The 22,194-nt window shown below is 45.2% G+C and overlaps 1 protein-coding gene across 1 annotated transcript in view; it reads left to right on the top strand.

The window, feature by feature from the left end:
- HSD17B2 (hydroxysteroid 17-beta dehydrogenase 2) overlaps positions 1-22,194 on the top strand; it is a 72,671-nt gene that overhangs the window by 49,438 nt on the left and 1,039 nt on the right. The window contains exons 3-4 of the mRNA XM_080828431.1: positions 442-627; positions 20,223-20,360. Of these exons, the coding sequence (XP_080684557.1) occupies positions 442-627; positions 20,223-20,360 (324 nt within the window). The remainder of the gene's footprint in view (positions 1-441; positions 628-20,222; positions 20,361-22,194) is intronic.

Here is a 22,194-nt window from a genome sequence, read left to right as displayed (position 1 = left end):
CCTCTCTAGTTTTCCTGGATTAGGGGATCTTTTCTAGCCTAGGGATAAGGCTCGTATATCATCCTGCATGGCCTCAAGATATTAGACCGCCTCTGCACGGTCCTTTGAGGGAGAAACAGGACACAGGCTCTTATTACTCTCCCCCTTGCTGGGTCCTCCGGCCCCAGATACTGCAAATATCTGGCTGTATCTAGGAAAGTGCTTTAAGGAAAAGAAAATACCTCCCCAAACCCATCACTTAATATTTCAAATTTACTCTCCACACATTGCCTCAGAGTAAGTAGTTTTAGGTATCCAAGGAGATTAAGGTCCAAGAGTTTGAGTGGTCTGCCTAGATCCTAAATCTCAAAGGGGCCCTTGAGACTCCAGAGTGTCAAGTGTTAAAAGTCCTCCTATTCTTCAGCATCACCAGACGTCAAAGTCATTCCTTTCTGTCCTCAGGACTGTGGGCTCTGGTCAACAATGCTGGCATCCTCGGCTTGCCAGCCGACGGCGAGCTCATTCCCATGACCGGGTACAAAAAATGCATGGCTGTGAACTTCTTCGGGGCTGTGGAGGTCACGAAGGCATTTTTGCCTCTCCTAAGGAAATCCAAGGGCAGGCTGGTGAACATCAGTAGCATGGCAGGTGAGTTGGCCTTTTCCCACAAGGTTGTGCGATGCCTGTTGTGCAAGACGAGGCTCGTCGCATTCTTCGTGGGCCAAACAAGAAAGCAGGACACGCTCCTGCAGGGCTGGGTCAAGCTTAGTCAAATTGTCTGTTTACCGTTGATCTTGATACAATAAAACCTTGCCTTTCAGATCCTTTCATGTACAAACTCTTACCTCTTAACTCATCTATTCATTGCTGGGGATTTAGGGTTTTACATATCTTCATAGCACATAAGCTTCCTAGATTTGGACAGGAAATCCCTCCTAGAGTTACCGGTAATCTGTTTTCAACCCTCTCTGAACTGGGCACACTCTGTGAGATGGGTAGGTAAATGTCTGCACTGTTGGCACCACCAGAGCTCCGTGTCTTGGCTGGTTGCCCACTAGAGCTTTCCCTAAGATCCTTCCCATCATTTTGCAATCTCAAGGCAGTTGGGTCATGTGTGATACCAGATTGACTCATCTTTTTCCATTTCAAAGAACAGAGAGTCAACACCTTGAGTCCAGGGTTTAACAATCTGCCTTCCATAGACAATGCCCAGGTAAGCCGTATCACATCCTTTCTTCTAGGACAGGTTTTATTTTCCAGCTGGGGTTCCTCAGATCCCGACTCAGGTTTGGAAATGTCCATGGAGTTGTGTTTCAGGACGCTGCATGGGTGAAAGGGAACCCGAAGGGGTGGGGCGTGGACTCCAGGATTCTGCCGTTGAATAGAGGAACCCTGGTCTTCTCTGTTTCATCAGTTGTTTCTGAAGAGTATTTTCTTTTCTTTCTTTCTTTCTTTCTTTCTTTCTTTCTTTCTTTCTTTCTTTCTTTTTCTTTTTTAAAGATTCTATTTATTTATTTGACAGAGAGACATCACAAGCAGGCAGAGAGAGAGTGGGGGAAGCAGGCTCCCCGCTGAGCAGAGAACCCAATGCGGGACTCGATCCTGGGACCCAGAGATCAGAACCTGAGCCGAAGGCAGACGCTTAACCTACTGAGCCACTCAGGCGCCCCTTTTCTTTCTTTCTTTCTTTTTTATTTTTTAATTTTTATTTATTTTATTTTTGACAGAGAGAGATCATGAGTAGGCAGAGAGAGAGCGGAGGGAAGCAGGCTCTCCGCTGAGTAGGGAGCCCAATGCGGGGCTTGATCCCAGGACCCTGAGATGACCCGAGCTGAAGGCAGAGGCCCAACCCACTGAGCCACCCAGGCGCCCCTTTTCTTTCTTTTTTTTTTAATGAGGCATCTGATAGTTGTTTTATTTTGTTTCATTGTTTTTTGAGGGGATATTCTTTGTGTTAAGGGCAATTATCATGATCTGCCATGTTCCCTTTCCCGGCTTTCACTCAGGAACTTCCTTGAACTTAGCTGCTGTGTGAGTGTGTGTCGCTAAGTTGTTGGTTGGCCTGAAGAGGAGGGAGGAAGGGAAGGAAACGAGGGAGGGAGGAAGGGAAGGAGAATGAGGATAGAGAAGTCGAAGGGGGTTAAGAGCGATGAGTATTGTGTTTTAACTTGTATGAGGACCCTGAGGTATTTCCAATTTCTTGCCACCTGCACAAGCAAACAAATTCTGGAAGAACACATTGGCAAAATCTCACCCTTATCTTTCTTCTGAACTCCACCTTCAGATTTTTACCTCTGTGAATACCTCACCTTTCTCAGTGCCCTGGCACAGACTGGTGCTTCTGAAAAAGTCTCCCATGTTCCTTGCCTCACTCATTCAACAAATATTTACTGAAATAACTGATCATTGCCTGCTTCTTGACACAAGGACAAGAAAGTTTTTCTCTCTCTTTTTAAAAGATTTTATTTATTTATTCAACAGAGAGAGAGAGAGAGAGAGCGCGCACAAACAGGGGAGCTACATGGGGGGGGGGTAGGGAGAGGCAGGCTTCTTGCTGAGCAGGGAGCCTGATGTGGGTCTTGATCCCAGGTCTCCAGGATCGTGACCTGAGCCAAAGGCAGAGGATGAACTGACTGAGCCACCCAGGAGGCCTGGTTTTTCTGTTTTCTCTCTTTGTTCTCAACTTGGAGCAGCTCATTCAGAAGATTTTACTTGAGTTATCACCTAATATGCACACTATCTGCTATGGGCCTGGTGTCTGGCATACGCGAAACTCAACGAAGAAATGAAGAAATGCAAGTGTGAGAATTAATGAAACATGGATAAAGGAGTGAAGGAGTGAAAAATTTATGGTGCAGAGGATGCCCGTTCATACATCTTCAACTTGGCTTCTAAAGCTTTTCCTTTTTTCTTTTTCTTTGCCTGCTTGTGTGAGTGGGGGAGGGGCAGAGGAAAAGGAAAAAGAGAATCCCAAGGGGACTCCCCGCTGAGCATGAAGCCCACTGCAGGGCCCCATCCCAGGACCCAACATCATGATCTGAGCCAAAATCAAGAGTTGGATGCTTAGCCAACTGAGCCACCCAGGTGCCCCTCTAAAACTTCCTGAGCCAAGACTCAGTACGCTTCTCATATATTTCTACTGGAGGGAAACAGGAGTGTTAAAATAAATCACATACCTTCCCTCTTATTCTCACCGTGGACGTGCAGATTCTTTACATCCAGCCTTACTACTTCCATTCCTCCATCTCACCATCATCAGCCAGTCGGCATGTCTGAAGCCGGAGCTGTCATCCGCACGTCAAAGCCGGCTCCCCCTTCTTTCAGTTCTCCTCCTCGGCTGTTGAATTGCAGAGCTTTGAGCCTTCTTAGATTTGTTTCTCCCTCTGCCTTTTTCTCCTTTCTCCCACCCAGTCCGTCACCAAGATGTATGCAGTCCTCCTTTATCATACCCAGTTTTAAACGCTTATGACCCAAAGAAACTCCGGGAGTAAGTTCATTTGTAGGACTCGGAAGCCACCTAAGGTATGTTATAAGGTTGTTAAACCAGCAGCAAGAAGTTGGGACAGATGGGAAGCATGTGCACCTGACAGAGCAGGTGTTTGTAAAAAGATAGGAGCAAAACTCTTAAATGGTGCTTGCAGTTTGCTTCAGTGATGAGGAGCAGAGGAATTCAGCAGAGAACAAAGTAAGGGAATCCCTAGCACTTGGCTGACAAAAATTTTGCGGAACAATGGAAAGGATTTTGAGAAGGGCATAAGGAGCTGGAGTGTAACACAGGATCAGGGAAGGTCAAAGCATGTGTGAACGACAGTATATAAGCAACCGATCCATAGAAATTAGCGTCCAATTGAATGCCAACTTGATAGATCTCTTGGCAAATTTGATACAATGGCGATTTTGGGAAACATGCTTGTCTGGGAATTCATCCCTGGTATTTTTCTCATTTTGAAGTAGGAGTCATGGAGAAAGAGAGGTAGGCAATCAGTCACTACTAAGTTTCCTCTAAAAGAGCTTGTGGTAGCCCTGACCCATCAGGTTGTCTTGAGCCTGGTACCCATACCACCCTCCGCATGACAAGAATTTCAGTGGGGTAATCGATCATGGAAGTTTGCATCAGCAGGAGACGCTGAGCTGAAATTGGCCATTCCGTTCCAGTTATCCATTGCCGCATAACAAATAATCCCAGATAAAGTGTCTCAGGCTGGTGGGAGTAGGTAGGTAACCAATTTGCTAGACAGTATAGTGGTTCCTCAGATCCATGCACGTCCTAATTCCTGAAACCTGGAATATGTGACTTTACCTGGCAAAGGGGGCCTTGCCGGTATGATCGAGTTAAGGAGCTAGAAATGGAAAGATTATCCTGCTGTATCTAGATGGTTCCAATACAAGAGTCCTTACAAATGGAGGCAAGAGCGTCAGAGTCAATGAGAGATTGGAACACCGGGGAACAGACCCAGACCCAAGGAATGCAGGCAACTTACAGAAGCAGAAAAAGTCAGAGGAACTGATTTCCACTTGGAGGGCCCAGAAAGAACACAGTCCTAATGACACCTTGATTTTAGCCCAGTGAAACCTCTGACCTTCAGAACCATAAGATAATACATTTCTATCGTTTAAGCCACTAAGTTTGTTGTGATTTGCCATAACATCAGTAGGAAAGTAATACATTCCGGCCCATCCCAGTTTCTTTAAAGGTAGATGGAGGTATATCTACCCCTCTTCCCTGCCTTCCCCACAGTAGTGGGGGTGGGGAGATGGTGGTGGAGGGGGAGACTGTAGGGATGACCTTCCTTTCTAATACCCAGCACGGGCTATCCATGTCAAAACTCATTGTGCCCCCAGCCTTCCGAGCACTCCTGGAGGATATCTTTTGGCAGCTTGAACTCCCAGACAGACATCCTTCCTAGTAGGGCTGGGACAGTTATTTTTAATAAATAAATAAATAAATAAATGAAATTAATATATCATATATCACAGATAACATATATAATATATAATAATATAAAATAAATATAAATAAATAAATATTTTAAGATAAATTTAAAAATTAATGTTTTTTAAAAAATTTCAACTTTATTTTGCCAACGTGTTCAATTCCGATATTACAGTAGACCTGCCTGAAGAACTGGCAAACTGTGATTCAGCTTTGGCACCAATACACCAACTTCTGCTGCAGCGATAAGTACATGCTTTACAATCCTAATCTGGGTCTTGACCAAACTTTGATGAAATCTGATGAATAACTTACCATACGCACCTAATTTCCTATCGCAAGCATTTTACTTTCTTGAAACCTTAACACACTTATGCAACCCAGGGTCTGATGGACAGCTTCTTCTCCTCACCCTTGTTAGTGTGTGGAATCCACACTTAGCACTTTCTTGCACTCCCCCAAAAGCAAAGCCATCGTCAGATTGGCTCAGATCTTCGGCATCGATTTTATTAAAGACTTTGGGCACCTGTCAGAACGGCTGAAATCAACAACACGAGAAACAACAGGTGTTGGCGAGGATGCGGAGAAAGGGGACCCCTCCTGCACTGTTGGTGGGAATGCAAGCTGGTGCAGCCACTGTGGAAACAGTACGGAAGTTCCTTCAAAAGTTAAAAACAGGACTACCCTACAATCCAGCAATGGCATTACTAAGTATTTACCCAAAGGATACAAAAATAAAGATTCGAAGGGATGTACGCACCCCGATGTTTATAGCAGAATTACCAACAGTAGCCAAACTATGGAAAGACCCCAACTGTCCATTAACTGATGAATGGATAAAGAAGACGTGGTATATGTAGACAATGGACTATAACGTAGCCATCAAAATATGAAATCTTGCCATTTGCAATGATACGGATAGCGCTAGAGCGTATTATGCTGACTGAAATGAGTAAGTCAGAGGAAGACAAATACCATATGTTTCACTCATATGTGGAATTTAAAAAACAGATGAAGATATGGGACGGAGGGTGGAAAAAGGGAGACAGAAACAAGCCATAAGAGACGCTTAAAAATAGAAAACAAACTGAGGGTTGATGGAGGGAGGTGGGCGTGGGGAGTGGGCTGGATGGGTGTTGGGTATTAAGGAGGGCACTTACCGTGATGAGTTCTGGGTTTTGTATGGAAGTGATGAATCATGGAATTCTACTCCTGAAACCCAGATTGCACAGTATGGTAGCCAACTAAAATTTAAATGAGAAAAAGATTTTTTGCAAAGATCGAAGAAAGGGTTATATCCTATACCACAAACTCATTATATATTTATTTATTTATTTATTTATTCAGTGCAAAAAGGTGATTTTATTTAGGACTATGGGCAGAAAGAGCTACTGCCCCACAAAACTCATTTTATTTTATTTTTAAAAAGATTTTATTTATTTATTGGACAGACAGAGATCACAAGTAGGCAGAGAGAGGCTCCCCACTGAGCAGAAAGCCCGATGCGGGGCTCGATCCCAGGACCCTGAGATCGTGACCTGAGCCGAAGGCAGAGGCTTAACCCACTGAGCCACCCAGGCGCCCCCTCCTTCATCTTTTTAAGGCCCATCCATCTTGTAAGAATATATCACAACTCCATTCCTTTCTAGAACTGGGCAGTTTCCCACCGCGTGGACAGGCCACGTTCTGTTTACGCATTCATCAATGGACGGGCATGGGGTTGTTTCTACTTCTTCGCTATTGTGAGTAACGTGGCAACGAACATTCACGTGCCAGTGTTTGTGAGCGCACGGAAAATTCTACCTAAGAGTTAGCCATTACTATCACTTTCTGGGACCTTGGGTGTCAGGTGAAGCTCTTTGCACTTAGATTTTTTTTTTAATCTTCTCAGAGAGCATTAATGAGGATAAAGACTGAACCTACTCACAGGACCATCGTGACCATTGGAACTGATGTTAAAATACTCAGAACCCAGTCTCTGGCCTGTAGTGGATATCTAATAAATATTAATAATAGTTACGAAACATTCCTTGGGCTTCAGGCATTTGTTGGATATTACCAGATAGATGATCCCCAAAACCCTGCATAGTATTGGTACCCCCATTTTGCAGCTGTGAAAACCGAGGCACAGAAGAGTTATGTGAGTGGCCCTGCAGCTAGACCTGGAATTCGGACTTTGGCCTCATGTTCTTACTTATTAAGCCTCAGCCTCCTTTGCAGATTCCGCTGGGGCAGGTGTTACCACCGTGCCAACCACAAGGCCAAGAGCCTCAACGGGTCTTCTCCCAAAGGTATCACCCCCACCATCTTCCTCCTCCTCCTAGCCCCACTGCTGGACGCTCGCTCCAGCCTCACTCCCATTCCCGGGAGGGGGTAAGGTCACAGAGCCTCCCCCTAAATCTGGTCCTGCGGATGGCAAGTTCTAGGATCGGGGCAGGGACGAAACACATCTCCTTTAAATTCTTTTCTAGGAGACACCCAGAAGGGTCAACCACATTATAAATACACCCTTCCTTCCCGCATCTCCCATCCCTGAAGAAAGGAACAAGGAGCAGGCAGAGTGAGAGAGACAACACGCAGCTGTGCAGGTAGCATCAGATTTCAAAGAGGAGAGGAAGCCAGCCACGCGGCGTGGAGACAGACGGGCCAGGTTTTGAAACTGTCTTTACCACTGGCAGCGGAGTGACGCAGACCAAGGTCCTGAGCCCCGGGGGGACGTGTCCTCAAAGGACGATGGGCGGAAGAACCACTGCTTCTTAGGGCTGTGGTGACACCCCGTGCAATGACACAGACATGACAGGAGCCTCACACCTGACAGGCAGCAGGCTTGAGGGGCTTTTCTGGGGAGACGCTGGCCGTTTGTGTGCCTGTGGCTTTCTAGCCTGCCACATCCTGGCGCCGCTCCTGCCGGCGACACTGAGTTACCTTCCATCCTGCGGCTCCCTGGCCCCCACGCGCCCCTGGGCAGATAACGCCCACTGGTCCCCTCGGTCCACACCTGCTCTGGGAGAATCTTAACCCTGTCAGTGTGCGGAACATCTGTCTCACAGAAACGGAATAGCTCTTTAACCCAAATCCCTGCCAGGCAACTGGATAGATATTTAAGCAAGTCTGGGAGGAATTGGGAGGTGGCTCTGATTGATTGTACAAAGGGCAGTGGAAAAATCTCTGTCTGAGCGGTCTAAAACCCCTTTCTGGCCAGTTTTCCTCTTCAGCTGCAGAGTAAACAGTTGCAAGCTGTGCTTGAATGAGAAGGGCTGAAAACAAACAGGAGAAAACAACTCTGGCCTCAGGGGTTGTGAGCCGGTGGTGGTTTGAATCCTGTTCTGTTAGTAGCTGGGTGGCTGCAGACAGGTCACCGCACTTCTCCAAGAGTCCATTTTATCATCTGTCCGTGACAGGCTGATGTGGCCTTTGAGTCTAGGGCCGCAGTTTCTCAGCCCCGGTAGTATTGATATTTGGGGAGCGGCGAAGTCTTTCCATGCGGGGATGCCTGATACACTCGGGAGGTTGAGCAGTGACTGTGTTCTCCACCCAGTGGACGCGAGAAGGCCCATCCCCGGTGGTGACGAATCTTCAGATGTTGCCCCAAGTCTCCTTGAGGGAGGGGTGTGTGTGTGTGTGCGCGCGCGTGCGCGCACGCACACGCGTGCAAAATCACTCTTAGCTGAGAACCTCTGGTCTTGGCTGGAGATTTATTTCATTTATTTATTTTTAAAAGATTTTTAAAATTTATTTGCTAGAGAAAAAGAGCACAAGTAGGCAGAGTGGCAGGCAGAGGGAGAGGGAGAAGCAGGCTCTCTGCTCAGCAGGGAGCCCGATGCGGGGCTCGATCCCGGGATGATCATGACCTGAACTGCAGGCAGACGCATAACAACTGAGCCACCCAGGCACCCCTTTACAGGAGATATAAATGCATTTTGGTTTCTGAGTGCTTAGAAATACAGCTACTGGTGTATAGGAAGTACCCTAGTAATGAAACGTCTCTACCTAGAGACAGAAATAGTTGCCCAGCAGCCCCCATCAAGCTATTGAAAATGCATTAAAATTACTTTACACCACAAGTGAGTGGCCCAAGAGATTCTTACAAGTCTATAAATTATAGCGATCCCACAGAATTCACAGTTCCAGCCTTCAGTGAGGTCCTACTTAGTCCCGGGAAGTTGACTGTGGGATCGATCCTGAACTTCGTGCCTTAAGGAAATCATCTGGCAAATCATTTAGCTGGTCGTTCCGTGCCTCACTGATGTGACAGGAGGCCAAAGCTGAGATTTGCTTCCCTAAAACTCTCACGGAATCCCCAGGGCTAGCATAGGGCAAGGCAAGGAGGTAGAACCAGACTGAGTGAACTTCTCTGTGCTGAGTTGTCTTAGATGCTCGCACATGGCTAAAGTCATTGAACTCTAATGGGGGTGGGATGCAGATATTAGTTCCTTTTCTAGATCAAGCACACTAGCCTGGGGTCGCCCAGCCCATGAGCGATAGATTCAGTGGTGGAAACTGGGTTTGCCTGTTTCACTCCAAGTTCTGTGTTCCTCTCGTTTTTCCAGACTGTCCAACAAGAATATACTAGATAAACAGGGCATTAAAAACAGACCCCAACTCCCGCAAATTGAAATGATGATTAGGGAGTGTTAACAACTTAGGGATGTTTCCTTTACCCGTGCTTCTCAAACACCAAGGTGTGTGGGATCACCTGGGGATCTTATTAGAATGCAGAATTCGACTGAGGAGACTTAATTGGTGTAAGACTTCGCATTTCTACAACTAGTTTCTGAGTCGATACTACTGGTCCCTGGACAACTTTTTCAAATTTCAGATGCATTAGAATCACCAGGAGGGCTTCTTAAAAACAACTGAAGGCAATCAAAACAGCGAGATACCATTTCATATCCACTGGGATGGCTACAAAAACCAAAATGGAACAAAACCCAGGAAACAACACTTGTGGCAAGGGCGTGCAGACACTGGAACACTCATGAGTTGCTGGTGGGAGCGTAAAATGACCCAGGCTCTATGGAAACACTTGGCGGTTCCTTAACAACTTAAACACAGAATTACCATATGACCCAGCAATCTGACACCTACATACACTCAAGAGAACAGAAAACAGGTGTTCAAACAAAAACCTGAACACGGATGTTTATAGCATTCCTTATTCATAACGGAGGTGGAAACAACCCAAATGTTCATCAACTAATGAAATGATAAGCAAAATGTCATATATCCATACAGTGGGATATTACAAATTCATAAAAATGAATGAAGCCCTGATACGTGGTAGAGAAATGAATGAACCTTGAAAAGATTATGGTAAGTGACAGAAACCAGACACAAAAAGCCATGTATTGGATGATCCTATTTGTATGAAGTGTCCAAAAGAGGCCAGTCCAGAGAGATGGAGAGAAAATTAGTATTTATCGGGGGCAGGAGGAGAGGGAATAAGAAGGGGCTGCTTAGTGGCTCCAACCCACGCTTTCCCCCTCCTTTTCCTCCCTTCCTTCGTGGCTATGGTTTTCTTCCTTTCTTTTCTTCCTCTCCAACCCACTCTCTCTCCCTCCTCTCCCTCCCTTCCTGCCTCTCAAGATTATTTATTTGAGAGGGAGCAAGCCAGTGGTTGAGTATGGCAGGGAAGGGCAGAGGGAGAGGGAGGCAGAAACTTAAGCAGATTCAGTGCTGAGCGTAGCCTGTTGTGGGGCTGAACTGGGGGCTTGACTCAGCCTTGTCCCAAGGCTTGCTCTCACGACCCTGAGATCAGGACCCTGATATCATGACCTGAGCTGAAACCAAGAGCCAGATGCTTAACCAACTGTGTCCCTAATGCTTATAGGGTTTTCTTTTGCAGCAATGAAAATAGAGCTAGATACAAGTGATGGTTGCATGGTGTTGTGAATATATATATATATATATATATATATATATATATATATATTTTCAAGATTTTTACTTATTTATTGGACAGAGAGAGATCACAAGTAGGCAGAGCAGCAGGCAGAGAGAGGGGGGGAAGCAGGCTCCCCGCCATGCAGAGAGCCCGATGTGGGGCTTGATCCCAGGACCCTGAGATCATGACCTGAGCCAAAGGCAGAGGCTTAACCCACTGAGCCACCCAGATGTCCCGCATGGTATTGTGAATATACTGAGTGCCACTGAATTGTATACCTTAAAAAGGTTATATGGTGGGGGTGCCTGGGTGGCTCAGGCTTCTCTGCCTACTTGTGATCTCTGTCTGTCAAATAAATAAATAAAATCTTTAAAAAAAAAAAAGGTTATATGGTGGATTTTATGTCATCTGTATTTTAGCACAATAAGAAAAAAATTTGTGCTCACTCCCAGATTTCTGATTCAATAGCTCTGGGAGTGGGACCAGAGGATTTGCACTTCTAACAGCTTCTGGGCTGCTCCTGGCTTCCAACTTTGAGTAACAAGGTCCCAAACTTTGACTTTGATATTCAAATGGTTTGTCACATCCCCAGGGACTATCGGATTACAAGGAACAACCAAATACTATCAGTCTCAAATTTCTGCCTACCATGCCTAAAGGAGATTAACAAACCTGCCTCTCTTGGGGCCATAGGCTTGGTATGTATTTTCAGCTTGGAAAAGCTCAATAAGGGAATGGACCTTGTTACGGGAGTTGACTCTAGATGACCTTGAAGGAGGGAGAAACCGGCTGGGAGCCCTCATTTACATTTTCCTAAAATGAGGTCATCCAAATTCTGCTTTAGGAAGTTCTTAGAGAATGAGACAGCTGCTGTGGGCTTGGGACTTTGGTACCCCTTTAATTAAAGAACAAAAATTCAACTGAGCAAATTTCGAAGACCTAATTGGCTTTATTAACTGATTCATGAGTCCGGCAGCACCCCGTCCAGCAAGCAAAGGGGAGCTCTGAGGAACTGTACAAAACGGAAGGTTTTTATAGGAAGGAGGGTGGGGCATGGAGATTATTAGCAAAAGAAAGGATTGTTTCAGATAAATTCACTTTCCCTGAGAGGGAAGAGCAGAGGGTCTTATCAAGACTTCATCTTCCGGGGCACCTGGGTGGCTCAGTGGGCTAAGCCTCTGCCTTCGGCTCAGGTCATGATCTCAGGGTCCCGAGATCCAGCCCTGCATCGGGCTCTCTGCTCAGCGGGGAGCCTGCTTCCCCCTCTCCCTCTGCCTGCCTCTGCCTACTTGTGATCTCTGTCAAATAAATAAATGAAATAAAAAAAAAACCCAAAAAACATTTCTTTAAAAAAAAAAAAGACTTCATTTTCCTTCTGGGGTGGTGGTGGGGGAAATGGAGACAGATTACCTCATTGTTGTTGAGCAGAAAACTCCCGACCGACCCAGTTAAGACCAAATTTCTGGAGAAGGTTCAAACTGTAATTAGGCTAGGTATTAAGGCTTCATCATTGGGTGATGTGGCCTAGCATAAGTGACTCCATTTTGGGCCTATGGTTTTTCTTTCTGCCACCTTATCAATGTGTCCTATACCCAACTGCCACTGTGAAGTCCTATAATTCAACTCAGTTCTGACACCACCTACCTGGAAATAACATCAGGTCCTACAGGTTCAGGGCTCAGTCCTACAAGACACTGCCCCACCCCCACTTCAGATACCAGTCTGTCACCACTGCTTCTGGACCCACCAGCTGTAGAATGAAGGTTCCAGTGACCTTCTCCTTGGGTTCAATTAATTTGTGAGAGCGGCTCATAGAACTCGGGAAACCTGCTCCCTTCCTAGATTACCAGTCTATTACAAAGAATATTAAAGGCTACAAATCACCAGCCAGATGAAGAGATACATAGGACAAGGCACAGGGAAAGGCCAGGGAACATCCATGCTCTCTGAATCCGCATGTTCACCAGCCTGGAAGCTCTCCAAACCTCTTCCTTTCGGGTGTTTATGGAGGCTTCATTACATAGGCACTAGTAATTAAATCTTTTGGCCATTGGTGATTGATCTCAATCTCCAGTCCCTCTCCCCTCCCAGGAGCCGGGGGTTTGGGGAAGGACTGAAAGTTCTCTGTGGTCACGGTTAGGAAATTCCAAGGGTTTTAGGAGCTCTGTGCTAGAAATGGGGGGAAAGACCAAATATAGATCTTAATCTCAATCACAGTATGGCACAGCCTCAGGGTGGAAGGTTGCAATATTTCTGGCCCCTGCTGTCTTGCTAGGGTATTCACTTGCAAAACCTTTGACCCCCATAATTCCTATGTACCCATATACCGTCTCCATGTAAGTATTGATCAGACTGTGCTGAAGAGTTTTTGAGGTCCTGTGTTATCTCAGAGGACATCAAGGCCATTTGGCTGGTAGAACCTTAGTATATGTTACTAACTTACTGCTTACGCCACGCCCAGAGAGTCAGGAAAAGTCCATGTCTGAGCACACTCAGGAGAGAGAGAGGGTCTACACTACATCAACGGTATCAACACCATGAATCCCGGGTTTATTCACTTGCCAGGGAACAAAGTCACTGAATATTTCCCAAGACAAACAAACTAGATGGGGGAATGTGGAACCTTCTGGAAGAGGGGTGGCTCCCCTAAATAAGCATAGAAAGTCTGTAGATAGGAAGGGTGGAAATGATGTAATTTGGAGTAGCGTTGGGGTCTGGATGGACAGCCAAGAAAGAATTTTTGAGATGTCTTCAGGGCAAAAAGGTGGTTTTTAGTAAAACAGGGGGACTGGACCCAAGAGCAGAAAGACCTACCATCTCAGGATTGTGAGGACAACTGATTATATATTTTGGGGTTGGGGGAAGTAAAGACAAAGGGAAGTTCCAGAAGGATTTTCATATGCTGAAGAAGGTACTGGAGGCCTTGCCAGTGTCAAGTTAAAGTTGTTTTTTCCCTCTAGCAAGGCTTAACATTAAGACAGTCAGGCGTTTCCTGGAAGAAACTTATACTCCTCCTGCCTCAAGCATTTGTGAACTCACTGCAATTTATAAGGACGTTTAATTTTATCTGTATTTCCTCTGCTTTTGTTTCCCACATCAGAAAGAGTCCATAGGTCTGTCCGTGGTTGGTTAAAATAAGTCCCATTCTTGACTGGGTAAGTAAATCACCCCAAGTATTTATTTAGAATTGGCTACTTTGAGTCTGTTGTGGGGGAACCTAACATTCAATTTTGATATGTCCTAAGCAAGTACTGTACTAAGGGCAAAGTTCTGTTTTTACATTAGCCGCATCTGTGATGGAGGTACGCATGGGATGGAGTGAGAAATGATATAGTGTTGGAATATAGGTGAGATTGGGTGGGGGGAAGTCCTGAGTGGATGGCCAAGAAAGAATTCTGAGACAAGTCTTTGGTGCAAAAAGGTGGTTTTATTAAAGCACGGGGACAGGACCCATGGGCAGATGTTGTGAGGGGTGGCTGATTCTATGCTTGGGAGTTGGGGGAGGTAAGGAAAAGGGAGGTGTCATAAGGATTTTCATATGCTAAACAGGACCTCCAAGATACTAGGGGTCTGGCCATTGTCAATTTCAGGTTGTTTTTCCTTCTAGCAAGGCATTAACATTAAGAGAGTTGGGAACTTCCTGGAGGAATATCCCACGTATCCCAGCCAGGAGTGGGGGTGGGGTGGGGTTTGTGGGGTGTCAGCTCGTGTTTTGTCCTCAGCCTGCCTTCTGCTCCCTCATCAGGAAGGAAGTACACTGTCACTGTAAATGTGGTTGCAGTCCTGGCCGAAGTTTCTAAAGCTCTAGTTTGTCCGGGAGGATTTCTCATCCTTTAAGATTTCAAATAAGCCAGGCCTTCCTTTTTGACCTCCAATGCCAAATCTGAAAAACTTCTATTTTCAGTTTGTTTGTTTCTTACCAAAAAAAAAATTTTTTTGGTAAAAATTTTTACCAAATTTTTACCAAAATTTTAGGAGACTTCATGGACCTTTGTTCAGCCAAAGACCTACATGGGAGCTAAGCAATTCTCCCTTGTTAAGCCTGTCTTAAAAGGGAGTATATATATATATATTTTAACTTTATTTGGAAATAATGATAGATTCACAGGAAGTCGCAAGGATATGTACAAGGAAGTCCTGTTTACCCTTCACCCCACCTCCCCTAATAACATCTTGCATAATCATAGAGTATCAAAACCATGCAATGTGGTGCAGCCACTCTGGAAAACAATAGTTTCCTCAAAAAGTTAAACATTGAACTATCCTATGACCCAGCAATTGCACTACTAGATATTTATCCAAATGATGCAAACATGGTGATTCAAAGGGACACTTTGAATCCCAGTGTTTGTAGCAGTAACGTCCACAAGAGCCCAAGCAGAGAAAGATCCCAGATTTCCATCAACAGAGGAGTGGATAAAGAACATGTGGGGGGTGTGTGCGCGCGTGTGTGTAATATTACTCAGTCATCCAAAAGAATGAAATCTTGCCATTTGCAACAGCATGGATAGAACTAGAGGGTATTATGCTAAACGAAATAAGTCAATCAGAGAAAGACAAAGACCATATGATTTCCCTCGTGTGGAATTTAAGAAACAAAACAGATGAACATAGGGGAAGGAAAGGAAAAAAAAATGAGACAAAAGCAGAGAAGGAGACAAACCGTAAGACTCTTAACTCTAGGAAACAAACAGGGTTGCGGGAGGAGAGGTGGCTGGGGGGATGGGGTAATAGGGTAATGGGCAGTAAAGATGCCCACCACGTGATGGAATGAGCACTGGCTGTTGTCTACAACCGATGCATCACTAAATTCTACCTCTGAAACTAATAATTCTACCCCTGAAACTATAATACAGTATATATTAATTAAATTAACTTTAAATTTAAAGAGCCACGTAACAGACATTGCTGCCGCACGCAGAATTTCTCAGATTTCACCAGTTATACCTGCGGTCACTTATGTGTGAGGTTCCTGTAACTACTAACACAGTCAGGACACAGAATGGTCCCATCAGAGGGATCCTCCAAGATAACCCTTTATAACCACAGCCACTCCCTCACCCCATTCCCAGCCCCGACAACCACGACTCTGTTCCCTGTCTCTAAAATGTTATCTCAAGAATGTTCTATAAATGAAACCATACAGTATGCAACCTTTTGAGACTGGCTTTCACTCAACTGATTTGAAAGGAGTATATTTTGATCCAGGCCTATACAGCTCAAAAAAACTCCCCTTCTTCCAGCATAACATTAGGAAGTTTCTTTCATTCCAGTTCCCAAAACACATCTTCCCCCACGTCCCCAACATCTGCGAGATTTAAATCAAGGGTAAACACTGCCAGCTCTCTATCCAACCTCTGGGATCACATGCGCCTTCTACAGCCAAAAAAATGATGAGGTTTTTTTCAGATCTCAAGCTGGTATTAGCATTTACATGTCCAGAGGATAGAAATACACGGAAAATTTTCAGAAATGTTCTCTAGAAGGGTTTAACAGCCCTGTCTGCACATTAGAATCACCTGGGGGAGCTTTTTAAACATTCCTGTGCCTATGATGAACCACAGACCAATTAAATCATGTGGGAATGTTGGGGAGGAATAGATTTTTTTTTGTTAAAGCTCCCCAGGCAGTTCTGACTAGCTACTAAGTATGAAAACTATTGCTCTAAAACAATTAGCTGCAATAGATGGTCGCAAAATTTGGGGTCACAGGAGTAAATCAGGTTTACCCGGGGGGAATGTGGGTACGCCACAAAAGCCCAGGCTCATTCCTCCTTGAAGGATCCTGACCTCTGGGTGCTTCATTAGCTCCCCAGGTGATTCTGATACTCACCCAAGTTGAGAACCACTGACTCCCAACACTCTGAACACTGTCCTCACACTAAAACCAACTACAGAGTTTTATTTAAATACTGATGTTTGGGTTCCACTGCCAGAATTTTTTTATTTCATCGCTCTAGGGTAGGGCCTGGGTATTAGTTTGTGTGTGTGTGTGTGTGTGTGTGTGTGTGTGTGTGTGTTTTCATCTCCCCAAGGTGATTCTACTGTACCTACAGAGTTATATATCTCGGGTCTGGAATTAAAAAACAAAATTTAAAAATAAGCACGAAGTGTACATTCGTCTCTCTGAGCATTCTGGTTTTATTTAATGTCAGCTAGTGGAAGAGTATGTAAATTTCCAAGACTTAGCCTTCTTGGAATGGAATTTAAATTTAAAGAACCACGTGACAGACATTGCTGCCGTGCACAAAACTTCTCAGATTTCGTCGGTTGTATCTGCGATCACTTATGTGTGTGGTTCCTTTAACTACTAACACAGTCAGGACACAGAACTTCTTGGAATTACATCAGTACTCTGGATGGTCATTAAAGCTATAGCCCAAACATTTACCCAGGGTTGTGCGATCCTTACCAGTTCTCCCATGTCCCCATAGATAAGCCCTCTATTTTGGAAGTCAAGTTTTCCCCTAGAAATAGAAAGAAACTTACCAAGTTCTTGGCAACCTCGTCCCTTGCTGCCTTCTGGCAATAGAATTTTAACCTGAATGGGGCAAAAGCGGAAATTATACATCTAACAGGACAGGCAATGAGGGAGTGCAGAAGGCCAGGAAGGGAGCATGCTCTGAGACCCTGTGAGGCTCGTGGTCAGCGAGACGTGGACGTCTGCACTTCCTTCATCTCATGCCCCCAGGAATCTTGGACATTACTAGGAAATGTTAACAGCAAGGTTGAATCTATGAGGTTGAACCTTACAGAATGGCCATTCTGTAGGTCGGAAATGGTCTAATAATGGCAGTTGCACAGGGTTCGAGATCATACAAAAGACAAATGTGTCTTAACTGTTTGGTCCAAAGCATGTTTTCTGTTTAGATTGATAATTTGGAATATGACCAATTCTTACCACCTGTCGTATCATCCATAACGCTGTAGGTCACTATGCAAGCACACGTTCAGAAATATGTGACCCAAGTCCTAATGTAATAGCTCAAGGCTTAGAATTCCAAAGAATTGCTTGGATTGGTTTAAATTGCAAATGCGGATTGAGTAGATCTAGGGTGGGTCCTAGAAATCCATCAAGTACCGTTGGGAGAGTCTGAAACAGGTGCACTCAGTTCTCTAAGAAACACCAAACCTATGGAGCCGTTTGGGCTACTGAGAAAGGCTATCTGAAAACCTTAAGTAGCCCTAGCGTGAGAAGGCTCTTACAGGGGGGCTGACTCTGCCAGGCACTCTTCTGGGACTTGAACCCAGGCAGCGTTGGCTCCAAAATGAGCTCTTCACCATGGACTTCTGCTAACTGACATGGCAGCCAGCCAAGCTCCCCTCATCGGTGAGATCGTGGAGAAGTGAGAACGGCGGGGTTCTGCAAACGAGGCTGAAAATTAGAATAAGCTGCTTCAACTTCTTGGGTCTTTCTCACCAGGAAAAGGAAAGAGTTGGGTTTGGAACTCTTAACGCTTTGTGAAACTAAACCTTTAAAGAGAATCAGCTGGGGTGCTTGGGTGGCTCAGTCAATTAAGGGTCAAGCTCTTGATCTCAGGGGTGTGAGTTCAAGGTGCTGAGTTGGGCGCCATGCTGGATGCGGAGGCCACTTAAAAAAGACTCAGCTGGTTATTACAGGCAATACAGGAAACAGAGTTTAATGGTTGGTTGGTTGGTTGGTTTTGGGTTCTCCCCTACTCCCCCCAATTTAATGTTTTATGCCAGAGGGTATATTGAAATTTCATCAGTGAAGCCCGAGGACTCTTAAGTGACTGGGTCAAACCTCAAGATAACTGAAACAGAAGACAGAAAAGGAATTTATTAGATCACCGACTGACTGGGACTAAGTCTTTTTCTTTTTTTTAGAGATTTTATTTATTTGACAGGGACACAGCGGGAGAGGGAACACAACCTATGGGAGAGGGAGAGGAGAAGCAGGCTCCCCGCCAAGCAGGGAGCCCCATGTGGGGCTCAATCCCAGGATCCCGGGATCCCAGGATCATGACCTGAGCTGAAGGCAGATGCTTAAGGACTGAGCCACCCAGGAGCCCCGACTGGAACTAAGTCTTAAGATAGGATCATCATAGCTCTCCCCCCACCTCCACTCCTGTTTCCCTTCGCAAACCCCTACTTACAATTTCTGCTCTGCCTTTCTTTCTCCTCCACTTTCCTCGGCTTACCTTCTCCAATGTGGTAGCAGAAATGACCCCTGGGAGTTCCGGTTTTCCACCATTATCATACTTACATAGCCAGGAATAAGCCATAAAATCATCTCCCTTCCACCATCATCAGGACTCTGGCTCAACTGAGGTCACACGTTCAGCCCCAACCCGATCTGCTGCTCCAGGAAATGGAGCACTGTGATGGGCCAGTCTGCCCCTTTCAATGAGAAAGACAGAACCGTGAATTGATAATCTTCCTACAAAAACAGGGAGGTAAGGATGAGCATTTCCCCAAACAACATTATATAAGCCCAACCAATATTTTTATAATCATTTAAAAATAAGGGTGATAACTGAATTATTCTAGGTCTCTCTTCTTCAATGCCTATGCTCTACCCATGCCCCCCCAACAAGTTTTTCCGGGATAGAGCTGACATGTAACATCGTATTAGTTTCCTTCAGCTTCTCCTGACTTCTAAGCTAAGTGTGGTCCAGGTGCGGATAAAGAGCACCCCCACTCCCAGCCCCAGCTAGCCCTCCTAGAATAAGCCCTTTCCTACTCCCTCACACAGAGATGCCCCCACGGTTCCCTACGGTGTGCCTTACTCCTTGTTTTGACAAGTATTTGAGCCAATCTGTTCAACTACGGATGCTGGAATTGGCTGACCGGTGCCCCTTCCTCCAGATATGTCCACCCAGAAGCTTAGAATCGTGGTTGGCCAAACCGGAAGATCAGAGGCTGGGGCAGACCCTCTTTATCTCACCCGATTCACATTTAGCTTAGATTGACCTTGGTTTGTCATTAGACCAGCTGTGATGGAGCTGCCATGGAAGGCAGAAGCAAGGGTCACCAGACCATGGTTGTGACCCACGGCACATAGGCACTAACCTGGGTGCAGAGGGCCCTTGCCTGCCCTTTGCCTGCCTTAGTCACCACTGATACCAGTTCCTGGCATGCAGTAGGTCCTGTTTAAACACTTAGTGGATTGGGGCACCTAAGTGGCTCGGTCGGTTAAGTGTCTGCCTTCGGCTCAGATCATGATCCCAGGGTCCTGGGATCAAGCCCCTTATCAGGCTCCTGGCTTGGCAGGGAGCCTGCTTCTCCCTCTCCCTCAGCCTGCCATCCCCCCTGCTTGTGTCCTCACGCTCTCTGTCAAATAAATAAATACAATCTAAAGACAAAACAAACAAACCAACCAAAAAAACCCCCCAAAACCCACTCAGTGGATGAACGAATGAAAACATCAGACCTAATTTTTTTTTCTCTCTCATTATTCCCATAGGAGGGGTCCCAATGGAAAAGCTGGCAGCCTATAGTGCATCCAAGGCGGCTCTGACCATGTTCTCAGCAGTCATGAGACAAGAGCTTTCCAAATGGGGAGTTAAAGTCTCTGTCATCCAGCCTGGAGGCTTCAGAACCAGTAGGTGTCTAAGCCCAAGAGCCCCTCAGTGTTCACCCTGAAAGGGGTGCTGAAGGTCCTTTGGATGTGGTTTTGGAATATAGATGAAATTTGGTGGGGTGGGGTCTGGAGCCGATGGCCAAGAAAGAATTCTTAAGCTGTCTCTGGGGCAAAAACAGTGTTTTTATTAAAGCACAAGGACAGGACCCGTGGACAGAAAGAGCTGCTGCACGGGGTTTGTGAGGGGTGACTGACAGTATACTCGGGAGTTGGGGGAGGTAAGGAAAAGGGAGGTGTCATAAGGATTTTCCTATGTTAAAGAGGACCTCCAAGATACTGGAGGTCTTGCCAATATCAACTTCAGGTTGTTTTTCCTTCTAGTAAGGCATTAACATTAAGAGAGTTGGGATCTTCCTGGAGGAATGTCACACACATCCCAGCCAGGAGTGGGAAGGCGGGGTAGGAAGAAAACTGAGGCTCAGAGAAGTTAAGAGCCACAGAGGTGGTACGAGTCAGAGATGAGATTTAGATCCAGGTCACCCTGAGAATTTCGTCGTGTGTGGCCCCAAAGTAGCAGGGCGTGGGTTTGTGGGTGTCAAAAGTGGCAGATGAAGGTTGACAAAAATCTGGTGGCTTTGTCACCAAGAAAGAGAGCTTGGGGACTCTGCACAGAGTACCTACAGAAGTGGTTAGAAAGTCCATGAGGTGTTTAGAGAGGGAGGAAATGGAGAGGAAAGGAATCCCTCAGCCTGGGAAAGCAGAGACTGGGGGGAGAGTTAGCTGGAGGCATGACAGTTCACACAACATGTTCAAGACCCAGAAGTCTTTAGAGTAATTGTCAGGGTAACCATTTCTTTAATGTGGTCTTCTGCTTTCATGGAAAGAACTGAGAAATTGAAACCTGTTTGCATTTCTGTGGAGTATAATTGGATGTCACTGGTTTACATTTCACAACCAAGCTCCCCCGCAGACCTGATATCCTTGAGTCACCCAAGCTAGTAAACCAAAGCTCATCCCACAGCAGCCCCAGAGCAATCACACACTTTGCCGGACGGAGCCTGGGGTACTGCCAACTTTCTGAAAAGTAGCCTGGCAGTAGGCGTTGAAATCCAAAATGCAGGTACCTTTTGACTAGCTAATCACATTGGGGCTGTTGCACACCTAACAACAGTGAAGTACAAAAGGATGTGTTGTGCAAGGGTATTTACAGCAGCATCCCCGAAATGCTGAAACTTAGGAAGGACTGCAAAATCCTGTGATAGAGAATTGTTTGCCTAAAAGCTGTTCAATGGGAACTTCTGATGCTCTGGTTTAAATCTGTAGCCACTGACCATCAGAGGCAGGTCTGTGATTTATTACCAAGCAAACAATCAAATCTTTGGAAAACATGTATAATATGATCCTTTTTGGTTTCTGTTTGTTCCTGGTAATATAAAATTAAACCAAAGCTTTCTACGTGTGTATATGTTTGTATGAACAAGGAGGGAATATAGAAGGACCCACAAAACTGTAAATTACCTGAGAGGAGATTAATTTTAAAAACATATACATGCCCTTATTTACTTTATTTATTTATAGGCATTGCTACTATGTTTTAAGGTAAATATAGATATAATTAAATTATACATGACGAGCAACCATTGCTTCTACATTAAATGCTTAAATATTTAATCACATATAACTTATATGTTAAAATTTAAATGTATATTTAAAGGTGTACTTATTATATATTGTTTAAAATTATCTTTATTAGATAGCTAAGATGGTAGTCAGCATTGTATATTTAATTTTATACATGGAAGTAGGTGCCAGTTCTAGATTAAAAATTATATATAGATGGATACATGGGTACACC

Source organism: Martes martes (genome assembly GCF_963455335.1).
Source record: "Martes martes genome assembly, chromosome: 17".
NCBI classification, from domain to species: domain Eukaryota; kingdom Metazoa; phylum Chordata; class Mammalia; order Carnivora; family Mustelidae; genus Martes; species Martes martes.
Note: the sequence above shows the minus strand (reverse complement) of the source record. Positions and strands in the feature narration are given on the sequence as shown.